General features: G+C 41.0%; 2 protein-coding genes across 2 annotated transcripts; one reads left to right on the top strand and one right to left on the bottom strand.

Annotated features, from left to right (window-relative positions):
- Positions 1-609: 609 nt before the first annotated feature.
- Positions 610-7,866, top strand: LOC310822408 (uncharacterized protein; the record flags this gene model as incomplete). Its single annotated transcript, XM_083694746.1, has 11 exons — positions 610-856; positions 1,248-1,369; positions 1,590-1,611; positions 1,855-1,901; positions 2,185-2,870; positions 3,413-3,518; positions 3,821-3,967; positions 4,527-4,587; positions 6,968-7,131; positions 7,439-7,504; positions 7,749-7,866. 11 exons carry the CDS (start codon positions 610-612, stop codon positions 7,764-7,766), a joined length of 1,686 nt encoding a protein of 561 aa, XP_083550872.1. The 3' UTR covers positions 7,767-7,866.
- Positions 7,867-16,362: 8,496 nt separating this feature from the next.
- On the bottom strand, positions 16,363-22,207 carry atf5b (activating transcription factor 5b). The gene is made up of 4 exons (XM_083694553.1): positions 22,071-22,207; positions 21,020-21,265; positions 19,504-20,692; positions 16,363-17,611 (listed from the first exon to the last, which is right to left on the bottom strand). The coding sequence occupies exons 2-4, from the start codon at positions 21,156-21,158 to the stop codon at positions 17,425-17,427; spliced, it is 1,515 nt and encodes a 504-aa protein (XP_083550679.1). The 5' UTR covers positions 21,159-21,265; positions 22,071-22,207; the 3' UTR covers positions 16,363-17,424.
- Between the last annotated feature and the right edge of the window lie 459 nt (positions 22,208-22,666).

Here is a 22,666-nt window from a genome sequence, read left to right on the forward strand (position 1 = left end):
GGTAAAGACAGACTTGACCCAGGCTCTAAAAGCACTCTTGCAAAAAAAAAAATGTAGGCATAACATAACATGGACAATATAAGTAAATAGACATGGGCTTTGCCATATTTTTAATACTAGTTTTTCCAAACATTTGTCATTGTCTAAGCCTCTCCTTATGAGACAAGACAGAGGACATGATATCGAGGCACCTGATGGTAAAAGGGACAGGGAGGGCCAGCATTTCTCTATCATTACACATCTGAGAAAGCAAGCCGTTTAATGTGGGTTGTCTCCTATCGTTTCGCCTGGGGGGAAGCACCAACCTATTTAACAAGCCGTAGCTTTTGCTTAGTGTATAAGTTACCTCTAGAATGCACTCTTCTGCACCGACGCTACAAACAGGTGTGGTTGGAGCAATTTTAGAATTAGCTCAACCCCACGGTGTTTCGTTTTGCCCACGCCCCAGTGTAGGATTTAAGACGCTCTGACAGGTGAACACAGGCATTTGCACAGTGACTCCTACGTAAACGAACACAGTTTGTTCTAATATATTGAGGGGACTCGGTTGCGTTCGTTTGTTATCCTGCTACACGATAATTTATCAACAAACCGCAGGACAGGCGCGAGATGCGTGGACGTTATAAAAGTAAAGACCAGTGCTCGGGGAGTGGAGGCAGTCTGCAAAACTTTGATGGAAGGCAAGAGGTAGAAGTCAATGGATTGTTTGGGGGCTATAACTCACCTGTGACCAGGTTAGCAGCGTCTTCCTCGGGGGGGACAAACTCGCCTGCTCCTGGAGAGACCTTGACAAGTATGGATGACAACCGTGGAAACGCGCCCAGCACGTCCTTGACGATGGACTCAACTTTGACAGGTCAGTTCAGCTTTGGCCAATAGCAGCCTGATTGACCCGTTCATCAAGTGCCTACTTGTGACATTCAATGTATGATCATCATAACGCACAGGCTGTTTTTCACAACAAATTGATGTTGTATCTCTGACATCAAATGACACAGACATATCATGTAGAAATGCACATGAGAGAGAGAGAGAAAGAGAAAGATAGACAGACAGACAGACAGACAGACAGACAGACAGACAGACATATTGACGTTTTGTTGTTGTTGATTTAGTCATGTTTTTTGCCCTGGAATTAAAAGTAACAACCTCTGGTCACCAGCTATGCTATTTCTGTGTCAAATTCACAAAAAAAATATAGTTTTACACAAAACATATTTAAATACATCGTTTTTTTTCTTCATCAGGCCCTAAAATGGGCAACTATGACAGTAAGAAACATTACCTGGGAGTCAGAGTCAAGATGCCAGTGAGAGACATGCTCAGGAACATCCGCATAGCCAAGGGTCTGGACCTCAGAGACGTCCAGGTATGACACGTGAAACACAACATTTGAAATATGAGATATGAAACACGAAATGTGAAATACAAAAGATGATACAGCTGTATGAGATAAGGATGACATATGGGACTTGAACTTAGAACTTGCCATATGGAGCATGTAATACACACTCTTGTTCAAGCAGATTCCATGCTACTTGGTGATTTTCAGTGTTTTAAATTATGTATTTTTCTCCATCTTTTCACAGGGAAACTGTGGCAAGGCCAAAGGTTAGACAAACTCATAACAGTTCTGCTACATATGCTTATTAATATGGTTGGCCTGTAACAAACAGTGAGCTCTTGTGGTGGAAGATTCCTTAGGAGCTTCCTGGCCCATTCTTCTCTTGTTGTTTACTTTTTGCAAGACATACAGTGTTTGGTTTCCTAATGGGAGTGGATGAGCTTACTCAAGCATAACTCTACAGTTGTACACACATGTTCATAAAACTTCAATGTCATTTTCTCTCCTAGGAGAGAAATGGAGAGTTAATAGAAATGGAGACCTTAAAAAAAGCAAGGTGAGTGATGTGAAAAACATTTTTCTTCAGTTTTGATTTCTTCAGATGTCAGGTGCTCTGTGCTCCAAACTGGGTCTCAGGTGCCAGCAAAGCGGAAAAAGCTCTGACTAGTATTATCATCTAAACAGGAGAGGCTGGTGGAGGTAGAAATCAGAGGACGGGTCCATTGTAATGCATGGAATGGAATCAAACACATGTGTTGTGTTGTCTGTGCATCATAATGAGCCCACATCTAAGGCGGTTTAGCACGTCATACAAAACTTTCTCTGCTCTAAATTTTCAGAAAAAAAAACATACAAAGAGCCTGGAGGAGCTGGCCATAATCGTAGAGGTGTTGGAGGAAGATCTCAAAACCTGCAAGACCTACAGCACCCCTACTTACCAGCCCCTCTCCCCAGAGTACAGCCCCCCACCCCAGCCCCAATCTCCAGACTACCTCCAGGAGCCCAGCAACAGCCCATGGGCTCCAGAGCAACCCCTACACAGCTATATGCTGAAGCACAATCACGAAAACAAGATGCAAAAAGCCCAAAACTATGATTTTCCAGACTTCACCCTACCCAGCCCCTCAGACAAGCACAGTGTCCATTCCATTAACTCCCAGGGGTACAACAGCGATGAGTCTGATGACATGATACCCAGCCCCCAGTCCTGCATGTCCTACTCCCCCAGCGGCAGTGAATACCAGGTACCATCCTCTCCAGACTCTGTGTTTGCCAGCTCCCAGCCCCAGGTCTATGAGTTTGGCCAAGACAGAGGCAGGGAGTGTCAGGGTTGGAACAGCCACCCAAGGCAGGAGGGAGGGAGGGATGCCCAGGGGTGGAACAGCCACCTGAAGGAGGACAGAGGGAGTAATGATGAGGACTGGAACAGCGCAGCATTCTTCTGGACCCAGCTGCAGAGAGAGGAGAGCATACTGAGGGAAGTCTCAGATGCAGAGCTACTGGTCCCTGATAAGAATGGGAGGACGTAAGTGTGTGTGTCCGTGCGAACAGTGCCTCAGTGCATCATAGTTACACCCACTATTCAAACCTTCATGAACATATCTATAGTATGTTGACATGTCCTGGGGGTTATGTAGATCATGATATCGTAATCTGTTCATTTGAAATTCAAAACCCAGAGTTGCTACAACAGTACAAAGGGTGGGAAAGTGGCATGAATATGAGGAGATAATATTACATGTTTGTTTGAGGTGAGTTCTCAGAGAGTTATCTACTGAGAACACTCTACTGTTAAGAGACTATTGCTTACGGTGTAGCACTGGGCCTGGCTGTTTATTGTAATATTTCAATGAAGCTTGATTCCCATTTCTGGAGAGTCAGTGTGACAATACCAAGACGGTGACTCGACTGTAACATAATAGGCAACGGTAATGCCTCATCTGTTCTGAAGAAATACCTTGGAACAGTACAGACAGAACCACCTCTGTGTGTCAACACCACTGTTACATTGTAAGATTGTATTGGAAGGGGGGGCCAACACATTTTCTTTTATTTTTTTCTCTCCAGAGCTCTACATAGAGTAGTGAGCCAAGGGAAAAGAGCTCTAGGGTACGTGATCGCCAGAAGGATGGCAGCTCTCAACAAACTGGATCTCAAAGACTCCGAGGGGAAGGTACATCCAACAAACTACAACATGATTTCACTGGATTTCTGCTAGCACATTACTTTGAAGTTACTCTAAACCTGTGTGGTAACGCTTTAATGACACTGGAAACAACATTTATTAGCAACATTTATTAGCATAGCTTTGTAGTCTTTTAGCGATGAATTTATCACACAACTTTGCCGATTGACATGCCTTCTCTAGTCATGAGACTTTAGAAACATGCAACAGCCTCTTACGTCAGCAACTCAGACCTGTAAACACATATTCAGTTGTTCTTTTGTTGCATTTATTCCTACTCATCTTCCCAGACTGCCCTTCACCTGGCTGCCCAGAAAAACCAGCACCTGATGGTATCCGATCTGATCCGGCTCGGTGCCAGAGTCAACGAGACCGACAAATTAGGGAAGACCTGTCTGCACCTCAGTGCTGAGAAAGGCTACATAAGAGTACTGGAGGTAAACAGAGTTCAGCCGCCACACAGTAGTGACCTAACCTGTTCTTTTAGCTCCTCTACACACATGTAGGCAAGCGGTTACTTCTAAGATATATAATTAGAGTTCAGTGTTTCAGTGTTATTCAACCTGTCATCCGTGGTGTGGAGAGAATGTCATCCAAACAATGTGTGCCTGTCATAAATAACATTAAAAACACGGAGGACGGTCTCATTGTACGCATGAAATGCGTACAATGAGATGATACCAAGAGATGATACCACTTTTGATACCATTTGTAATGGTATCAAAAGGACGCAAGTTTAATGAACTTAATCCTGATTGGATTGACATTTCCAGCAGCCGCACCACCACCTCCACATGTCTTTGATGCCATTCGTTATTCCATTCCATGCATTACGATGAGCCAATCATCCAGGTTATTTATTTCTAACTCTACCAGCTTCCACTGTCCTTACACTAATACTCAATATCACTTACCTGATAACTCAGTACACTGTTGAGCCTCAATCAAACATATTGCTATGTTGATCTTATTAATGGTTCACCCTGCTTGTTTTAGGTGTTGATTAACATGATGAGAAATGGCGTATATGTGGACGTGGAAACTACTGATCATTATGGTATGTACCATACTGTATGGCTATCTTCATCTTGTGGTGCTTTGGCATCAGTCCATTACAGCCCATAATGCTTCTTATATACAGTATATTGTATCCCCCCCCCCCCCCCCCCCCGCCCCCCACCCCGTATCCATTCATAGCCTTAGCTCTCTTCCCCTGATCAGACGTGTCTGGTGAAAATATTTCCTTCCCTTTGTGCGTGTTTTCAAAAAAATCTAGGTTTACCCTACCCTCCTCCTCCTCCTCCACCAGCTCCCCCATGTTGTGTGTGTTGTGTGTGTTGTGTGTGTTGTGTGTGTTGTGTGTGTTGTGTGTGCGTATGCTAGGCTATACTGCTGTGGCCTGTGTGTCTTGCCACCTCTCTTGAGACTGCCCGGAGGCTGTGTGTGTGTGTGTGTGTGTGTGTGTGTGTGTGTGTGTGTGTGTGTGTGTGTGTGTGTGTGTGTGTGTGTGTGTGTGTGTGTGTGTGTGTGTGTGTGTGTGTGTGTGTGTGTGTGTGTGTGTGTGTGTGTGTGTGTGTGTGTGTGTGTGTGTGTGTGTTTATGCGTTAGGAAAATACATGTACAGATCCATCCTCATTCTAGTGTTTGACATTGACAACTGAACTAGCCACAACATATACAGTCCACCCTCCACTTCATGGTCCTTTTAACCGGATATATATATTTTCTGCCCTAAGCCCACAACCTGACCAACCAGACCAACCTAACCCTGGCTCCACACCCAGATTGGAGCGAGATAGACATCTAGCATTATTATTCTCATTTGCTCCCAACCCATTCACCCAAACCTTGTAGGCACTTGGTGAACAGTACGAACAACCCAGAAAACTGGCGATGAGAGAAATCAAGAATATCATGGACCTTCCACCCATCGGAGCCGGAGATGGTCAAGCACTAGACGACATTGCACTTCACATCCAGTCACATGTGGTGCTCCTCCACACCATGGAGGAGCTGAGCTCCTCTGCGGTTCACACGTGGACCAACTCCTCAACAAACTTCCCTCAGATCAGTCCTGTCATTTCTTGCTTACCTTCTCTGCCTTGCTTCAAATGGAGACAGGATGCCCAACTAGGAAAAAGCGCTACCCAACAACCTACCAAGAGCTGGATGCCACTGCCACTGCCTGAGCCTGACACAGTGCCAGTAACAAAACTGGAAGCCCCTCTGACTACCTTAAAGCCGAGCTGGCTCTCCTGAAATGGACCCAACTGGAAGGCTTTGGTGAAGATTTGGCATGCCTGCAATCCAAAAAAACTCCCTTCTCCTAGCAGCTTACGTGAAAGTAGGCCAAAGAACAGAGAAAAGGTGGGGAATGCTCTTCAAATGCCTAACCGCCAGATCGGTTCACCTTGACTTCCTGCCATCCATAGACACAGTTTCCTTTCTTATGGCCCTTTGAAGATCAACTGCCCGTAGAGGGAACCCATTCGTGCTCTGGTCTGATCTGGTCTGAAACTTCCGAGGAGGGGAGAGGGAACTGAGAGAGGCCTTTAAAGACCTTAGCTCTACTCTCCTGTCACAACTAGCAACATGCTAGATTCCAGCTTCTGGCGGGACAGCTCACTCCCCCTGGTGTCCTATCCTAAGTCTAAGCCGATTTTGGTGCAATACCACATGTAGGCCCTCCTCCTCCACCAGCTCCCCACGTTCTGTGTGTGTGTGTGTGTGTGTGTGTGTGTGTGTGTGTGTGTGTGTGTGTGCGTGTGTGTGTGTGCGTGTGTGTGTGTGCATGTGCGCGTGTGCGTGTGCGTGTGTGCATGTGTGCGTGCGTGTGTGTGTGTGTGTGTGTGTTTGTGTGTTGGAGAAAAAAAATGAACAGATAATTGCATCCTTGCCTCTGCATGTAATTCAGATTCTGGTCTATGCTAGTGTGGCAGTGACTCCATCGCCATGGAATTTGTAATTGATTCATAAACAACATAATTGATGCTGCCTGCTGAGGCTTGTGCTGTACAAAGAACAGCGCTGCTGCAGTAGAGTCAATTATGTTTATGTTTATGAATCAGTTAAATGGAGTCACTGTCGTTACCTCTTTCCCCTCCATACATACATAGATTCGGAGTGGTTGGCCTTTGATAATAATAATAATGGGTGAAATAGAATAGACACTAAAAAGCAGCATAGTAAATGAGCAGCTTTGAACTCATCCTAAACGTCAAGATACGTATGGATATGGACAATTCTGTGATGATTTGTTGCTTTGGGTCATTTCCTGTGTGTGTGTGTGTGTGTGTGTGTGTGTGTGTGTGTGTGTGTGTGTGTGTGTGTGTGTGTGTGTGTGTGTGTGTGTGTGTGTGTGTGTGTGTGTGTGTGTGTGTGTGTGTGTGTGTGTGTGTGTGTGTGTGTGTGTGTGTGTGTGTGTGTGTGTGTGTCAGGTCTGAGTGTGCTACAGTGTGCAGCCGTTGCCCTGAACTCTACAGTGCGAGAGCTGGAAAGGAGCGTCAGCCCCAGTCAGAGCAGACTCTACACCCTGAGGAAGGAACAGATGATGGAGACTCTGGTGTGTGTGCTGCAGATGGGGACCTACCTTCACAAGCTGGTCAGTAGCTCGGCTCAATCAACCACCTTGATTCACATTCACAGACATTTCGCTCACCCTGGTGTCATTTAGGACTCAAGCATTCTCAAGCCTCAGTTCAATTTCGCCTGGAGATAACATAAAACATGACTCTTAGCTGTATTTCAAATTGAACGTGCTGCATAAGGGTGAGAATGTTTTTGAGCTGTCACGGACATCTGCTATCTACAGTTGAGTAAATTAGGGTCTCTTTGTGTGACAGTTGAGCTGTAAAAGTTGAAGAGTAGAGCAATTATGTTTAAAATGTCAACTGCTCTCCCTCTTTCAGGATCATGGCTGTGGAGAGTCCTACAAGTTTAGCCATGCAGGGTCATCCAAGCCTGTCATAAACAAGGTATGCTACTTCAAAGCTGCTTCAGTCATTTTCTCAAGTTTGGAAAGTTGGTTTGTGAATAGAAAAGTGGGCTTTTATGTGAAGAAAAAAAAAGAAAAAGGAAAAAGAAAATTCTGCTGTGAATTATCTTATATACTTGGTTTGTGGCTTGAGTTAATATAGGGCCTCTTGATTTTAATTAATAGTTTACACGATTCATTACATCTGTAGTTTGATTAATTAATTTGTGTTAATTTTTTCTCAGGGTGACTACATGACCTAAATGGCTTTTCCATTCACACAGCTGTTTCATATGAAACTGGATATTAATACAGTGATATCTAAGTGTGCATCCGCCTGGCAAGGCATAGCTGAGAATCGACAGTAAAAGCTTTTTTCATCTTTATACCTAGTAGTTTGACGTTTTTATGTAAGCCATCCAAAGTTTTATGAGGTGAGAACACAAGAGTGAATCCAGTGTGTTTTTGTGGCCTCTAGTAAGACCTTTGGTGCTCATTAGCTGGTTTCTGTGAAACTACCACTGTTTGTTACATACAAGTAACACAATGTAAATGCAATTTAAGCAAAATACTTTTGGGTGAGTGAGGTATGGTATGGTTTGTATTATAATTGGCATTCTGAGTTACATTTGTTCATGCTCTTGAGTGTGTGTGTGTGTGTGTGTGTGTGTGTGTGTGTGTGTGTGTGTGTGTGTGTGTGTGTGTGTGTGTGTGTGTGTGTGTGTGTGTGTGTGTGTGTGTGTAGGAACAGGGTGTATTGGAAAAATTAATATCACAGACAGTGTGCCTCCAAATATTGCATATACTGTACTCCTGTAAAGCCACATACTCTAAAGTGTGTGTTTTCTGGAGAGAGTGACCATGTTCAATTATGCAGCTGGTGTAGGAAGTATATCCAACAGCAAAACCTTGTTATAAGTTTATTGTGTATTTACTTTGAACCATTACTGCAATGGACAAAGAACCTTTAGATTGTGCCTTTAAATTATATACAGTTCCCTCCGTAATAATAGGGACAATGAAGCATTTTTTCTTCTTTCGACTACACTCCAATCGTTTGGATTTTAAATCAAGCAATTGCTATGATGTTAAAGTATAGATTCCCAGCTTTTATTTAAGGATATGTGTGTACATATTGGTTTCACCATTTGGAAATGACAACATCTTTTATACATAGTCCCTCTATTTCATGGCAAAACAATTTAGGACAATGGCTAGAGTGGCTTGACAGGTGCTTCTGGTGGGTATGTTCTGTCACATCCTTTGTGCAGTCATAAGAGAGCTGTCAATGTCTAGTATTGATTCTAGGTTTTGTATTTGCCTTTGGAGTCTGTTATTGGTGTCTGTCAACAAAAAGGTATCACTAAAAGTCAAGGAAGCCATTATGAGGCTGAAAAAATCAGAAACATAGCCAAAACCTTAGGCTAACAAAGCATATTGCCATAGCAATTATGGAGTTTTTCAGGGCCAAACAATGGAAAGTTCTGACTGGCCAAGTCAATCTTCAGATGGAAATCCAATTGATTGTACAGGCCTACAGTTCATGGTGGGATCAATGGGCTACAGACTTCAGGCATGAGTTCAGGCATGAGTTATTGCATGCAAAGGATATGTGACCAAATACTTAACATGAGTGCATAATTAGGCAATAATATTAATCTGTCCCAATACTTTTGGTGCAATGAAATAGGGGTACACAGTACGTACACAAATACCCTCAAATAAAAGCTGAGAATCTATACTGTTACTTCATAGTAATTTATTTAAAATCCAAACTTTTGGAGTATAGAGCCAAAAGAAGAAAAAATGCTTCACTGTCCCAGTAATTACGAAGGGCACTGTATATATTGACTCATTTTGATACATTCTTATTATTATACTTGCTGAAAAGCACTTATTTTCTCAATTTAAAATGAACAGTAGTTAGCTTTCCGTTACCTTGTACCAGTTGTGATGCTGTAGCTTCACTTTACCTGTGGAAAAAAAAATGTGACCGCTTATTATAATGTACAGCATATGGATTTAAATGTATGGTTTTGCAACGGGAGTTGTGTGTTTGTGGGGTTTATTGCATGTGTATGTAATGCATTAATGTTTTAGTTATGATATTCATTCTCTATTACCCATGTATTATTACTCTCTATATGCATATACCAGAGGTTGAATTTGGGATAATTATATGTGGTGGAACTTTATCAGAAATGATTGAACTGTCTGTTATGTAATGTATTTGCTGTCTCCCGACATATGGTGAGAGACACTTCTCGATGTAATCCCCTACAAGTGGGCCCTATTATGAATCCTACACTACACTGGGATTATTATCTGTATGCTATGGCCATTTGGTACAGTATGTGCAATGTACTGTTTATATGTTTTTAAGAATTGTGTTTTGTCATTAATCACATACACTCACCAGCCACTTTATTAGGTATACCTTGCTAGTACTGGGTTGGACCTCCTTTTGCAGCCCATCTGCTTCAAGGTTTGACGTGTTGTGAGTTCAGAGATGGTCTTCTGCATACCTTAGTTGTAACGAGTGGTTATTTGAGTTACTGTTGCCTTTCTATCATCTCGAACCAGTCTGGCCATTCTCCTCTGACCTCTGGCATCAACAAGGCATTTTCGCCCAGAGAACTACCGCTCACTGGATATTTTCTCTTTTTCAGACCATTCTAGAGAGATGGTTGTGCATGTATAGAGATGGTTGTGCGTGAAAATCCCAGCAGATCAGCAGTTTCTGAAATACTCAGACCAGCCCGTCTGGCACCAACAACCATGCCACGTTCAAAGTCACTTAAATCACCTTTCTTCCCCATTCTGATGCTCGGTTTGAACTTCAGCAGGTCGTCTTGACCATGTCTACATGCCTAAATGCATTGAGTTGCTGCCATGTGATTAGCTGATTAGATATTTGCGTTACCGAGCAGTTGAACAGGTGTACCTAATAAAGTGGCAAATATTTTTGTATATATATATTTTTTTTTAAATGTGTCTTGCGTAATATAGCCATTAAAGTGATGTTATTGAGGATGTGCCTCTGCTGGTGCTCTTGAGCCAAAAGTAAGTCATCAGTGATCACTGATTTTTTTATTCCTGTATTTGAAGTTGAGACTTGTAATGTTGATCATTTGAATAACAAGCTAGAAGCATGTTGGCTGGTGCAGGCTTGTGGAGTCATTCAGGGAGGGAGGTGTTGATGATGTTATGGGTTTGACGTCTCCACTCTGTGTTGTTGGCACTGCACCTGTGTACAGTATTTGCTTTGCTTTGTTCTTGGGTTGGAATTGTTTCAAGTATAATTATGGGTGCGCTTAATTCTGTGGTACTATTGACACTGATGTTTAGACGTAAACGATGTTGGAAGGGTGGTTAATTTAATTAACTTCAGACAATGCAACACAACCAAATGGTGCTTGTTATTATTAATCTCAAATAAACTTAACTAAATTCACAGGCTATTACTGTGTATAATTACCATTTTATCATGTAATTCTGATTGACTACAGCATTTTCTATACCATGAAATTAAGTGACCAAATGTACTATGATTATTATTATCATTATTATGTTTTATATGTGTTTAATTAGCCCAACTAACCCCCCCCCCCGTCCCCATTGGAGGACCTACGTACTTTGTTTGATGTATTATTTTTTATATATATACATTTTATCTACAAGGGTTAGGTTTAGGGTTATTTTATCTACTTTTTACACATTATTAAACATATTTACATGGTTATTTCAGTCCTTTATGGTATATTTGGTATTATGTCTGATGTACATGTGATATTATTATCATCCTTGTTATCACCCTTTATCAAAGAATACAGATGTATCTGTTATCTGTTACCAGACAGGTGATATGGTTGGTTGTTTCATATAACCTGACAATGACACGATCATCATCATCCTTCATATCATCTTTGACTAAGCTTTTGACTTATAAATAATGGTTAAAAATAAACACTGGAAAATAAACATTGTCACAGCACAAACATTTGCCACAGTGTGTTTTTATTCCAATTCTGAGAATAGCCCTAAGCTGAGAACACCTGCACCTGCTCACACACACTCTTAATGTTTGAGAATATCGCTGGAAGCAGAGAAGACTAGTGTGCGACTGGGAGGCCCTGCAGGTTTGCACAGGGTCTCAGAGTGGTTCGGTAGGATTCCTTCTGGTTGAATATTGCGAGCAGTGAGTCAAAGCTGCTTCTCTAGAGATCACCGCTGTGACAGCCTCATAAATCAGAGAGACTTTCACACACAGTAGAAAGTACATACATACAGCATTGTATTTTGCGTAAGACTGCTATGAATGATTTTGCTACTGTTGATAAAGAGATGCTCAGGAACGAAGCAATGCAATTAAAACCCTCCACCTGCTCACTTGACCCGATCCCCACCACCTTTTTAAAAACTGTGTTTAATTGTCTTGAGGATGAAGTGCTAGTGATTGTAAATGACTGGTATTTTCCCCCGGCACTGAAAACTGCTATTGTGAAGCCTCTCCTAACGAAAAGTAACCTGGATCCTCAGACAGCGCTAGTTAAAGTTGTAAATGACCTGAGAATGAACATGGATGACAAGAAACTCTCAGTATTAGTACTTTTAGACTTAAGCGCTGCTTTTGATACAGTCAATCATGATATCGTTATTAACAGACTACAGAAGTGTGTTGGCCTCTCTGGCTCAGTTTTAGATTGGTTTAGGACTTATCTGTCCGGCAGAGACTATTTTGTCTCCATTGGTGACCACTCCTCGGCTAACACTAGCATTACATTTAGGGTTCCTCAAGGCTTCATTCTGTGTTGTTCAGTCTCTATATGCTGCCACTGGGAAATATCATCAGAGAACACAGGATTCATTTTCATAGCTATGCCGATGATACACAACTGTACATCTCTTTACCACCTAATGACATCAGCCCTATTGATAAACTGGTTCAATGCATTGATCGTATCAACTTGTGAATGCCACATTATTTCTTGCAATTGAACAAACATAAGACAGAGGTTTTAATTATCGGAGAAAAGGTCCCGAGAGAGATACTGTGCACTAACTTCAAATCCCTGGCACAAAACGCCAAACCCCTAGCAAAAAATCTTGGCGTGCTTTTAGACCCTGATCTGAATTTTGAATCTCACATCAGTAATCTCACTAAAACCGCCTTTTATCACCTTAGAAATATTGCTAAAGTGCAACCTTTTCTCTCCCAGGCCGATACTGAGAGACTTATGCATGCTTTTATCACTAGCAGGCTTGATTACTGCAATGCTCTCCTTTCTGGTCTACCTAAGGAAGCTATAAATAAGCTACAGATCATTCAGAATGCAGCAGCACGTGTACTAACCAAGACCAGAAGGAGAGCACACATCTCACCTGTCCTAAAGTCCCTTCATTGGTTGCCCGTCAGTTTTAGGATAGATTATAAGATCCTTTTATTGGTGTTCAATTCACTCAATGGACTAGCGCCTGAACACTTGTCAGACATGCTTTTAATATATGTTCCCTCTAGATCACTCAGGTCCTCTGGCACTGGCCTTTTAGTTGTTCCCTGGGTAAGGACAAAGAACTACAGGGAGGTGGCGTTTAGTGTCTATGGCCCTTGCCTTGGGAATAGCCTGCCAGAGGAGCTGAGTGCGTCACAACACTTTTAAAAGAAATCTTAAGACATACCCTTTTAGCTTAGCATTCTATACTATCATTTCCTTATATTACAGTTTATTTTCACTGTATTGTTGTATTTTCATTGTATTGTTAAGCACCTTGTATTGCAATTTTGCCCAAAAGGTGCTATATAAATAAAGTCTGATTTGATTTGATTTGATATTTTGATGAATGAATGGATGAATGTCATGAAAGCATTATGAGTAATCAAAGCCTCTTCCAGTACCTGTGTATGCACCAGGAGAGGCTGGTGGAGGTAGAAATCGGTGGACGGGCTCATTGTGATGCATAGAATGGAATGAGAAATGGTACCAAACATACAAGTACAATGAGCCTGTCCTCTGATTTCTACCTCCACCAGCCTCCACGAGTTCACACATATGTCATTCACCACATCATATACACACATTCCTAACATTTTCCAGTTGACAAAACAACCTAGGACATTTTTATAATGGAGCTGTCAAGCACCTTGAAAAGCATCAGCTGTCTCTGTCTGAGCATGCCTGGACCATAATCCCCACACACATACCCACCCACCCACACACATATATATACACACACACACACACACACACACACACACACACACACACACACACACACACACATACACACAATAATAATCCATGATCAGATAAAGCTTTTTTGTAAAAGGTAGGTAATAGATATCAGTAATATCTGTACAATAGAATAGAGCAGAGCATAATACAATAAAAGTCCTACAGTCCCTCCTGCTCTATTAGGACAGCAGTAACTCTGATAATGAGTTCTCACATAATCTCAGACATCCGTATGAAACACCACAAACTTAATTCAAAGCCTCCTGCATATATCACTCATAAGCACTCTCGCACTTATCTTATCTCCATCTCATCTTATTGAAGTGGCGACTTATGAAAATAATGACTATTCAAACACACATGGCGTGACTCACTCAAACACTGACTCACTCAAACACTGACTCACTCCAGAGCAATTGCGTTCTACTAAGCGCAGCTAAAGGTAACTACAGAACACGTGATAGGCTAGAGGGCAACCCACAGGGCAAAGGGTTTAACATAATCATGCATTCCTTTGACTGATACTACCCCCCCTCTCTCTCTCTATCTTTCTCTCTCTCTCTCTCTCTCTCTCTCTATCACTCTCTTTGCAATCATTGTGTTGTATTGCATCATACCCCTCTAGGACAGACTGACATGCACTGTAGGAGAGATAGGGAGAGGGTTCATACCCCTCCTAGTGGTGAAAGATGAGATAAGGAACATCTGTTGTCACTGCAGGGGGCAGATAGCAGCTGCTCACTGACCCAATGGCTTCTGGGAATGATGTGGATTGATACTGTAGCTACATCATAATATGACATAATATGATGTAATAGAATAGAAGGGTTATGATACTACACGATATACAAGTGGGACAGTTAAACTTATAACACATAATAGTTCTCAAAGAACAAAATGTGTATTATTAATTGAAATGACCATTGAACAGTTTAAGATAGACTTGTTCCAGACATACTCTCGGATTATGGCACATTGACGCTAGATTTAAGGGAAAAGCTTTTTCAGGTGTTAAAGAAAGGCAAAATGCTCCATCTTCCAGAGGGATGAAAGCCCCCCTCCGGACATCCCTCCTCCTTCCACACGTGTTTGGTGCCCTCTCTAAAACATTGGCTGCATGTAATATATGAAATTTAGCTGACGCTTTTATCCAAAGCGACTTACATTGCGGTGAGTGCATACATTTTAGTATATATGGTCCCAGTAGGAATCAAACCCACAGCCTAAGTGTTGTTGCGCCATGCTCTACCAACTGAGCCACAGAGGACCACATTGTGTTTGCAGTCTATTGCACATTACAAAGTACACTTATTGTACCTGTAAGCAGGGGTATCATGCATTCAATATTTTAGAGGGGACACCAAATACATGAGGAAGGGACGGGACGGAGACGTGGGGCTTTCACCACTAACCCTTAACCCTAAATCGAACCCCTCTGTCTTGCCTTTCTTTTATACCTGAAACAGCTTTTTCCTACAATCTAGTGCCATAACCCCCATGCCTAATTGTATGTCTCTGGGAATGAAGTAGAGAATAGAATATTATTCGATGTAATAGAATAGAATATGAATTGAACAGAATTGGAATGTCCTTGGAGGGCAAATCGGATGCAGCAAAATGACAAAAGAGGCACAAACAGTGATGAATCACAGAAGACCAGGCCAACATATTGATGGTTTTATGATTGATATTAGAGAAATGAGAGAGATAAGCTCACTGGTTGCGGCTCCCGAAATGTATAGTTTATTAGTACAACTGCTTTATGTGAGAGGGTTGGTTATGCTTCCACTTGCTACTTCAAGAATATGTATAAAATGATTATTTATTCTGATTGGTTGGTTAAATTTAAATAGCAATAAGGTGTAATGCCATTGGTCATACTTGCAGATAGGGGGAGATTGCAAATGTCAATTCTTCCCAGTCTACATTTACAAGCAAGCATAGGTCACATTCGAAAGCATTGTAGTCTATTGAAATTATTTACTTATTGTACGAGTTCTTTGTGTATCAGTGGAGGCAGGTGGAGGTAGAAATTGGAGGACGCCCGTCATTGTCATTGTAATTCTATGGAATGTAATGAGGAATGGTATCAAATTATACCAAATGGTATCAATGAGCCCATCCTCTTCTACCTCCACCAGCCTCCACTGTTGTGTACATATACTTCATATTGATATTACCTGCTGGGTTTTCCTCCCTGATGAATAAGAGTGTGTGACCTCAATTACCTGGTGACTGTCTGCATACATTGTCCCAAACAAATACAAACAACCTCTAGCTTCAGTGTTGTAAATCTGAGGAATCAGATGGTGTAAATAAGCTAAATGGGTAAGGTTCTGGTTATCTTTCCATTCTGGCTTTGGGGAAGCTTCCACTGATTTCTGCCTCTTCCAGACTCCAGCCTCCCCAGATCTACACACATATCCAGGAAGTAGTCTAGGGCCAGCTTCAGAAAAGGAGGGACTATGTAATATATATATATATAGTATATCTTTTCTGTAGAGGTGGTACTAGGATTTCCAGTATTAGTTGTAATGCAATAATCCTAAGAAACAAAAAAAGACATCATCTAAACTGTATCTGACTTCTATAAAAGTGTATTTTAATTTTTTTTAATAACAGTCCACAGAGAATACTTCATAAAACATAACTGGTTTATTTGGCTGCAATGTACCTGATAATTACTCAGTATTGACATCTATCAAACAAGAGGACCTGAATTGGAGACATATACATCAAAATAAGATTCTCATGACCTCATAGTATATCAACCCAACAACAATTTATTGTTGTGCCAACAGGTGATTGTTTGTTCGCAAATACAGCCAAGAGAAAAAGTTAAAAGAAAAGACAGTGAATTTCATGTATAATTTCCCCCATTGTGTACAAAACAAAACCTGAGTATGACGTAGAGAAGAGGAGGATAAAGCTTTGTAAAAGTTGTCAGTTAGTGAAACTTAAAACAAAATAAAGCAAACCTTGAGAAATGCTCTGTGTTGATCGCTAAGCCATGCAGTTAACAGAATATTGTCATTATCAAATAACAATCACACATGCTTTTTTCAAAAATATCGTACATGCATTGATTACTTAAGAAGAGTTGTGGTAAAAGAGTGAAATAATACATTTTGGCAATAGAATTTCTAGTATTTTGAGGCATTTTGTTCATAACATTTCCACAGCATTTAATTCAAACATTCTTTCTGCAATCTCCAATCCCAGATGAGTAGATAAAGCAAAGAATACAGAATTGTATCAATGAAACAAAAAGTACAACACTAAAGCATGAAACTATGCTGCCATTGCGTGTTACTACCACAACAAGCAGAATTCAGTCAATACTAATACTGATCCAAAATGTCTGTAAACGGTCAATCATAGCTCAAACTCAAACCTTACAAGGCTGTGAGTGCAGATCAGAGAGTCACAGTGGTCGCGGACAGTTCAGAGTTTGATTATTTCTCCTAAATTCACCAGACTAAGGCCTGTAGTTGTCCTGGGAAACATTTGGAAAAGGTACATTGTGTTGTTCATCGTCTCGTAACAATAATAAAGTCAAAATCATATTATTTTTTTTATTTTTTCTTCTTATTTTTTTTAAAACCTACCAAAATCATGCAACTATCCTCCAGACAAGACAGACAGTTCTTTAGATGCTAGTGCTGGTGGAAGGGGCCGGGAGGGGGGGTTAGGCACTGCCATCCTGCTTTAGGCGTTGACTACGAGCCTTGTAGACCTCAATTAGTAAATCTTTGACGTATTGGATCTCTCGCTCCACTGACTCCGCCTTGTCTCGCAGCACGCGGTTCTGCCCCTCCAGACCATGTAGCTCCTCCTCCAGAATGTCCAGCTCCGCCCTCTTACGCAGTCGATACCTGTTGTTTATTGGTAGAACACCATGGTCAGCTTTCAACAAAACAAAACAAAAAGTCAACAACTTTTTATTTGTTTAATTTTTTAAATGCAAGGATTCCCTCTCTTTTATATGTTTTTTGCATGTGTATACAAATCAAAACCAAAAGCCTACAACCTTATTTTTTATATGCAAGGATTCTCTCTTTTTTTTTTACTTCTTTTTTCCTTTCCAACAATGAGTATAAAACAATATGAACATCTACTGATATAGATGTAGATAAATCAAATTAAAAAATAGAAAGAAAAAAATAATCAAGTAGCCATTTGCAATCATATGCACTGCACATTTGTCTAGTAAGAACATAACCTCTTTTGTATTATTGATGAATCTCCTCGACTGTTTTACCACACCACGTTTCCTCCTCCAGCTATCAACAAATACCATATTGACCCCCAAGCCCCTACTGCTAAAGCACTCCTGTTGTACTGTAGATCTGAATGGATCTGATAGACTTACACCAGGGGAGGCTGGTGGAGGTAGACATTTATACCTCCAGCAGCCTCCCCTGATTTACCCCTTCTATTTTACACCTATCAAATCATTTGAGATCTACAGGGGTGGCTAGTTTGTAAGGGCTAAGGACAGAGTTGGACTTCAGTATATTATTTTCTGCTGCTGTTCTCTAGGCGAGGCACTGGGATAGGCTGCCGGCTGGCAGTTCAATATCAGCTCTCTCTAAATATAGAGATGTCTAATGTCATGAACTGGACATGCAAGATGAATTACCCCTAGAATAGAATAGAATAAAAAGTTAACTAACTCACTAACCTCAGTCTTCCACCCTCTACCCTCAACTATCACATCCACATATTTACTAAGGAATTTAACTGAGGAATTCTGAAGCACTATGAAACCAGTACACAGCCCAATTAACCACACTCATGAGAATAAACAATCTTCTTTTCATTAGTCAGGATCTCTTTGTTTATCAAAACTGTGAAATTAAACACACTGTTAACACTTTACGATAACTTTCATTACTAAGTCACTACAAATGCTTAAACATGTGCAATGAATAAATGTTTCTGTAATTTTAAATGTATATAAATACTGTATGCTTAGTAATGTTTACAAATGGCGGAATATTCATTAATTATATGTACTGTAAATTACTTATACTGTAAATATTGTATTAATGATTACTAATGAACATTATCATGTATTAAAAAAAGAATTATTTTATTTGTTTTAATACTGAAAGAAACAGTCAATGTTAATGTAACCCACGGTTACTGCCTTATGTCTTGAATGAGGGTCCCCTTAGCCAAACAGAATACAAGTGGAAAACCAAAGAGAATAGTGAGAGGGAGGGAGTCAACATACTCTACATATCTGTGTGCAGCTGTCTAGTTCTGTTCTATAATTCTTGCATACTCATTTATCAATGTTACGAACACAATAATGATTACTTATGTGAGTTATTACTAAGTGCTACCAATACATTCTAACGCTAAGAAAAGCTTTCAACTATGTATCAACACAGCAAGCCACTGTGATCAGTCAAATCAATGTCAACAAACTTCCCTTCATTGTTCAGGATCTGAAAAATTAGAGAACTTTGTACCTCGATTAAAGTTACACTATGGAGGATTTTGCCTCTGGGGTGCTCTTGAGCCAAAAGGGCTCCTAAATATTCCGACATAATATTTCAAATAAAGCCCAGAAATGATTTAATTGGTCACAAAGGGGCATACTTCATATCATAGGAGTGTGATAACCATACACTCAACACTCAAGCAAAGAAATTGAGGTAAACAATCACCAATCAAATTTCTATAGTGCCTCTTAAATACAAACTGTGTGATTAAATACGTCCTGAGAGAGTAATACATGTTCAGAAACATAGCTTACCTGTGTGCAGCTGTTTTGTTCTGGTCTCTCTTCTTCTGTTTCCTTTCCCCAGTGTGAACCTCCAGAGGGACAGAGACCAGCCCAGGTTTGAGGGAGCTAGGGTCCTCCTTCAGCCTTGGGGCAGGTCTGTGGATGGGCGAGCCCACCATTGGTCCTCCCTCACTCTCTCCTCTGGACAGACATTCATAGCTTTGGTCTGCAAGGCATTCTGGGTAGAGGTAGTGGGCGTGGCTGAGCTGGGACTCTACAGATGGTACCTGTGTCCCCTGCGTAGGCTCGTCTAGTTCACCTATAAAGCTATGATAAGGCTCTGTGTTAGCGATGGTCTGGTGAAAGTAGCCATCGCTAGCTACTGTCTCTTGTGGGATAGTTCCAGAGAGTCCACCTCCATCTTTGTTGCAATGCAGGACCTCAAGCCCCATTCCATCATAACTGCCATTGACCTTCACACTGTGCATCAACTGTCCTTCTCTCTTATGGTGGGTGTCGAATGACGCCCCCAAACAGAAACCTCTACCCATCTCCTCACTGCTGCAAAACATGTCTTCTGTAAAACAGTAACTTTCCTCTTCCTTCAACGATAAAGCACATTCTCTAACCTTTTTCACACTGCTCATACTCTTCCCAACGGTCTTCAACGTAGAATAGTGGTTCACAGCCACCTCTGTGCTAACTGAGTAACTTCCTTTGGAGCTCCACGTCTCATGTTCGAGTTCATCTCCAACTTTAAGTCCATCACTAACTAATCTTCGGCTATTGTTGTACGAACGATGATAGCTATAAGGGGTGGGTCTCGCCATTTTGGGTCGACCAATAGATCCACCACAGAAGCCCCCCAGGTCGAGTTCCCCTGTTGCCAGGGTAACAACCAGCGGGCTAGCTTCTGATTGGTTGCTGCTGTACGAAGCATAGGGCAACTGATAATAAGACTGGGTGCCCATGGCTTGGGAACTTTTGTCACATTTCAAGGATTTTTCCGATTTTATTGATGTAGAGTCAGCCCGGAAGTAGTCCTCGAGCTGAGCTAGCTCTTCTTGTAGTAGAGAGGTCATGACCTCCAAATCTGATGGCACCTTGACATCTTGTTCCAAAGGCGAGGGCGGGAGGGATGAGCTAGGAGAGGATTCAGGTGTCGACACGAACGAAGACAAATCAACTTTTTCCGTCATCCAGTCTGTATGACCATCACCTAAGAAAAATACATTTGGCATTAAAAAGATTTAATTCAACTGTCCATATTGCAGGCATAAAAAATAACCGAGAATAAAAAAAATCTTAAAACTCATTAGCTTGCGACGACTAGCTGTAGAAAAATCTGAAAAATGATTTATTGAAAAAATAAGGTTGAGAAAAATCCATGTGAAACTAACCGATCATTTGAAAATGATTGAAAAACATCGTCTCCATTGGAAAAATATCCACTGAGCTTTACTCACTATACGACATTAGCTTGTACTGCACTGCGGCTCCGACCTGGAATGTTGGGAAAATAAAAAAGCGTCTTGGCTCAACTCACCAATTAAGTGCTGCCTCTCCGATGACTCCGCCCCCCTCTTGCCCTGTGATTGGCTGACGTTAGCCCGTTGGGGAGAGGGAATGATGAGGTCGACCGTGCAAACGAGAGGAATTTTCCTGCAAGGGATCGATGCCGCCATGGCGTCTTCGGTACCGATCAAAATGGTTATTATGGTGAAAACCACAAAGTGTGTGAGAGTTGGAGCGAGGCGTCACTATGGACAGGGTTGTGGCAACACTAGAAGACCTGTGAAAGAAAGAAAACAGCCAATATCAGTCATGAATTTTGTTGCATCCACAACACATTATCACACCCTACCACACCCCCACACCCAAAAAACAACTGTTTTAATCATGCTTTTCTCAGAGGGTCAACTACCGTTGACCAGTCGGGGTAAGAACTATTGATAATTGACTGGAGGATAAAAACAGCTCTTGAGTTCCAGACTGTAAAACTACTGAACTTTTAAAGTGGATCTTATTCAATTATCCATTAGCCATTTCCCATCTGGGGACCTTGAAAGATGTTAGCCTATTTTAGCCCATATATTAAATATTCATATTCATATTCATATTATTATAAATAATAATGATGATGATAATAATAAGAATAATAAGAATAATAAGAATCATAATAAGAATAATAACAGTCATCATCATAATCATAATAATCATAATAATAAAAACAATAGTACTATACAATGACAATACTACTACTACTAATAGAAATAACAATAATAATAATCCTCCTTATAGACAGAAATATAAAAGAGATGTTTTTTATTTATTCAGATCTAAATTTGTACAAGTATGCACACCAACAGCCCACTAAATTGGGCATTGGGTTTTAAAGGAAGAGGTGAGCTGTCAGTTGAGAACATAAATATTCATTTTGATTACAAATATCTCTGAAATTAGATTTCAAACATTCTCCAAAATTGTTTAGAAAAACACTACAATGACAAAGCTTACAGACTTTTCATGTGTACATGGAGTGAGTAATACTGTGTTACGACAACTACTGTAATCTAAAAAGAAAACAGTCTACTTACCCCATTATTTCTGAATAGGCTGTTTGCTTGAAAGTGCGTTGCAAATGCAAAGCACAAAGACTGATATGGTGACAATAACGTCAATCTAATAAGCCATCTTTTTCTTGGAACACAATGACTTCACATGAACTGTTATAAAGACGAATAGAGTTGCAGATAGAAAGTTTTAGAATCCGCTACTTCTCCAACTCCTCTAACCGAACCGTATCACGGCATTGCAAATGAATCCGCAGTTTACAGTTCACCTCTCCTCCTATGCGTCAGCGCCATTGCATGAAAATGTTTTTTTCTGGTATTTCTATAGATAGTATTTTCGAGGAAATTTGTAACCAAAAGATTAATTTATTTTTCCGTCACGGAAAGCGCTGGACAAAATCTGCTGCGCTACTTGAGGCTGATACGGGACTATTTAATACCATAAACGGGAGGAAGGACACAGTCTTGCAGTTGGAAGGTGTAACTTTAGTTGCAGTCCTGTTGCATCAGATCCGCAGGGGATTCGCCAAATGCTGTAACATTGTTGCCACACCATTGGTTTATCGAGGGAATCATCCTATTGGTCGATTATGAATCGCCCAATGAGTTTTAATTGTCAT

Source organism: Argentina silus, assembly GCF_951799395.1.
Source record: "Argentina silus genome assembly, chromosome: X".
Classification (NCBI taxonomy): domain Eukaryota; kingdom Metazoa; phylum Chordata; class Actinopteri; order Argentiniformes; family Argentinidae; genus Argentina; species Argentina silus.

Coding starts and splice junctions, on each gene's coding strand:
- atf5b (XM_083694553.1), bottom strand. CDS start 21,158: ATGGCGGCATCGATCCCTTGCAGGAAAATTCCTCTCGTTTGCACGGTC. Junction 20,693..21,019: donor GGAGAGGCAGCACTTAATTG/GTGAGTTGAGCC, acceptor TATTTTTCTTAG/GTGATGGTCATACAGACTGG. Junction 17,612..19,503: donor AACAAAACAGCTGCACACAG/GTAAGCTATGTT, acceptor AATAAACAACAG/GTATCGACTGCGTAAGAGGG.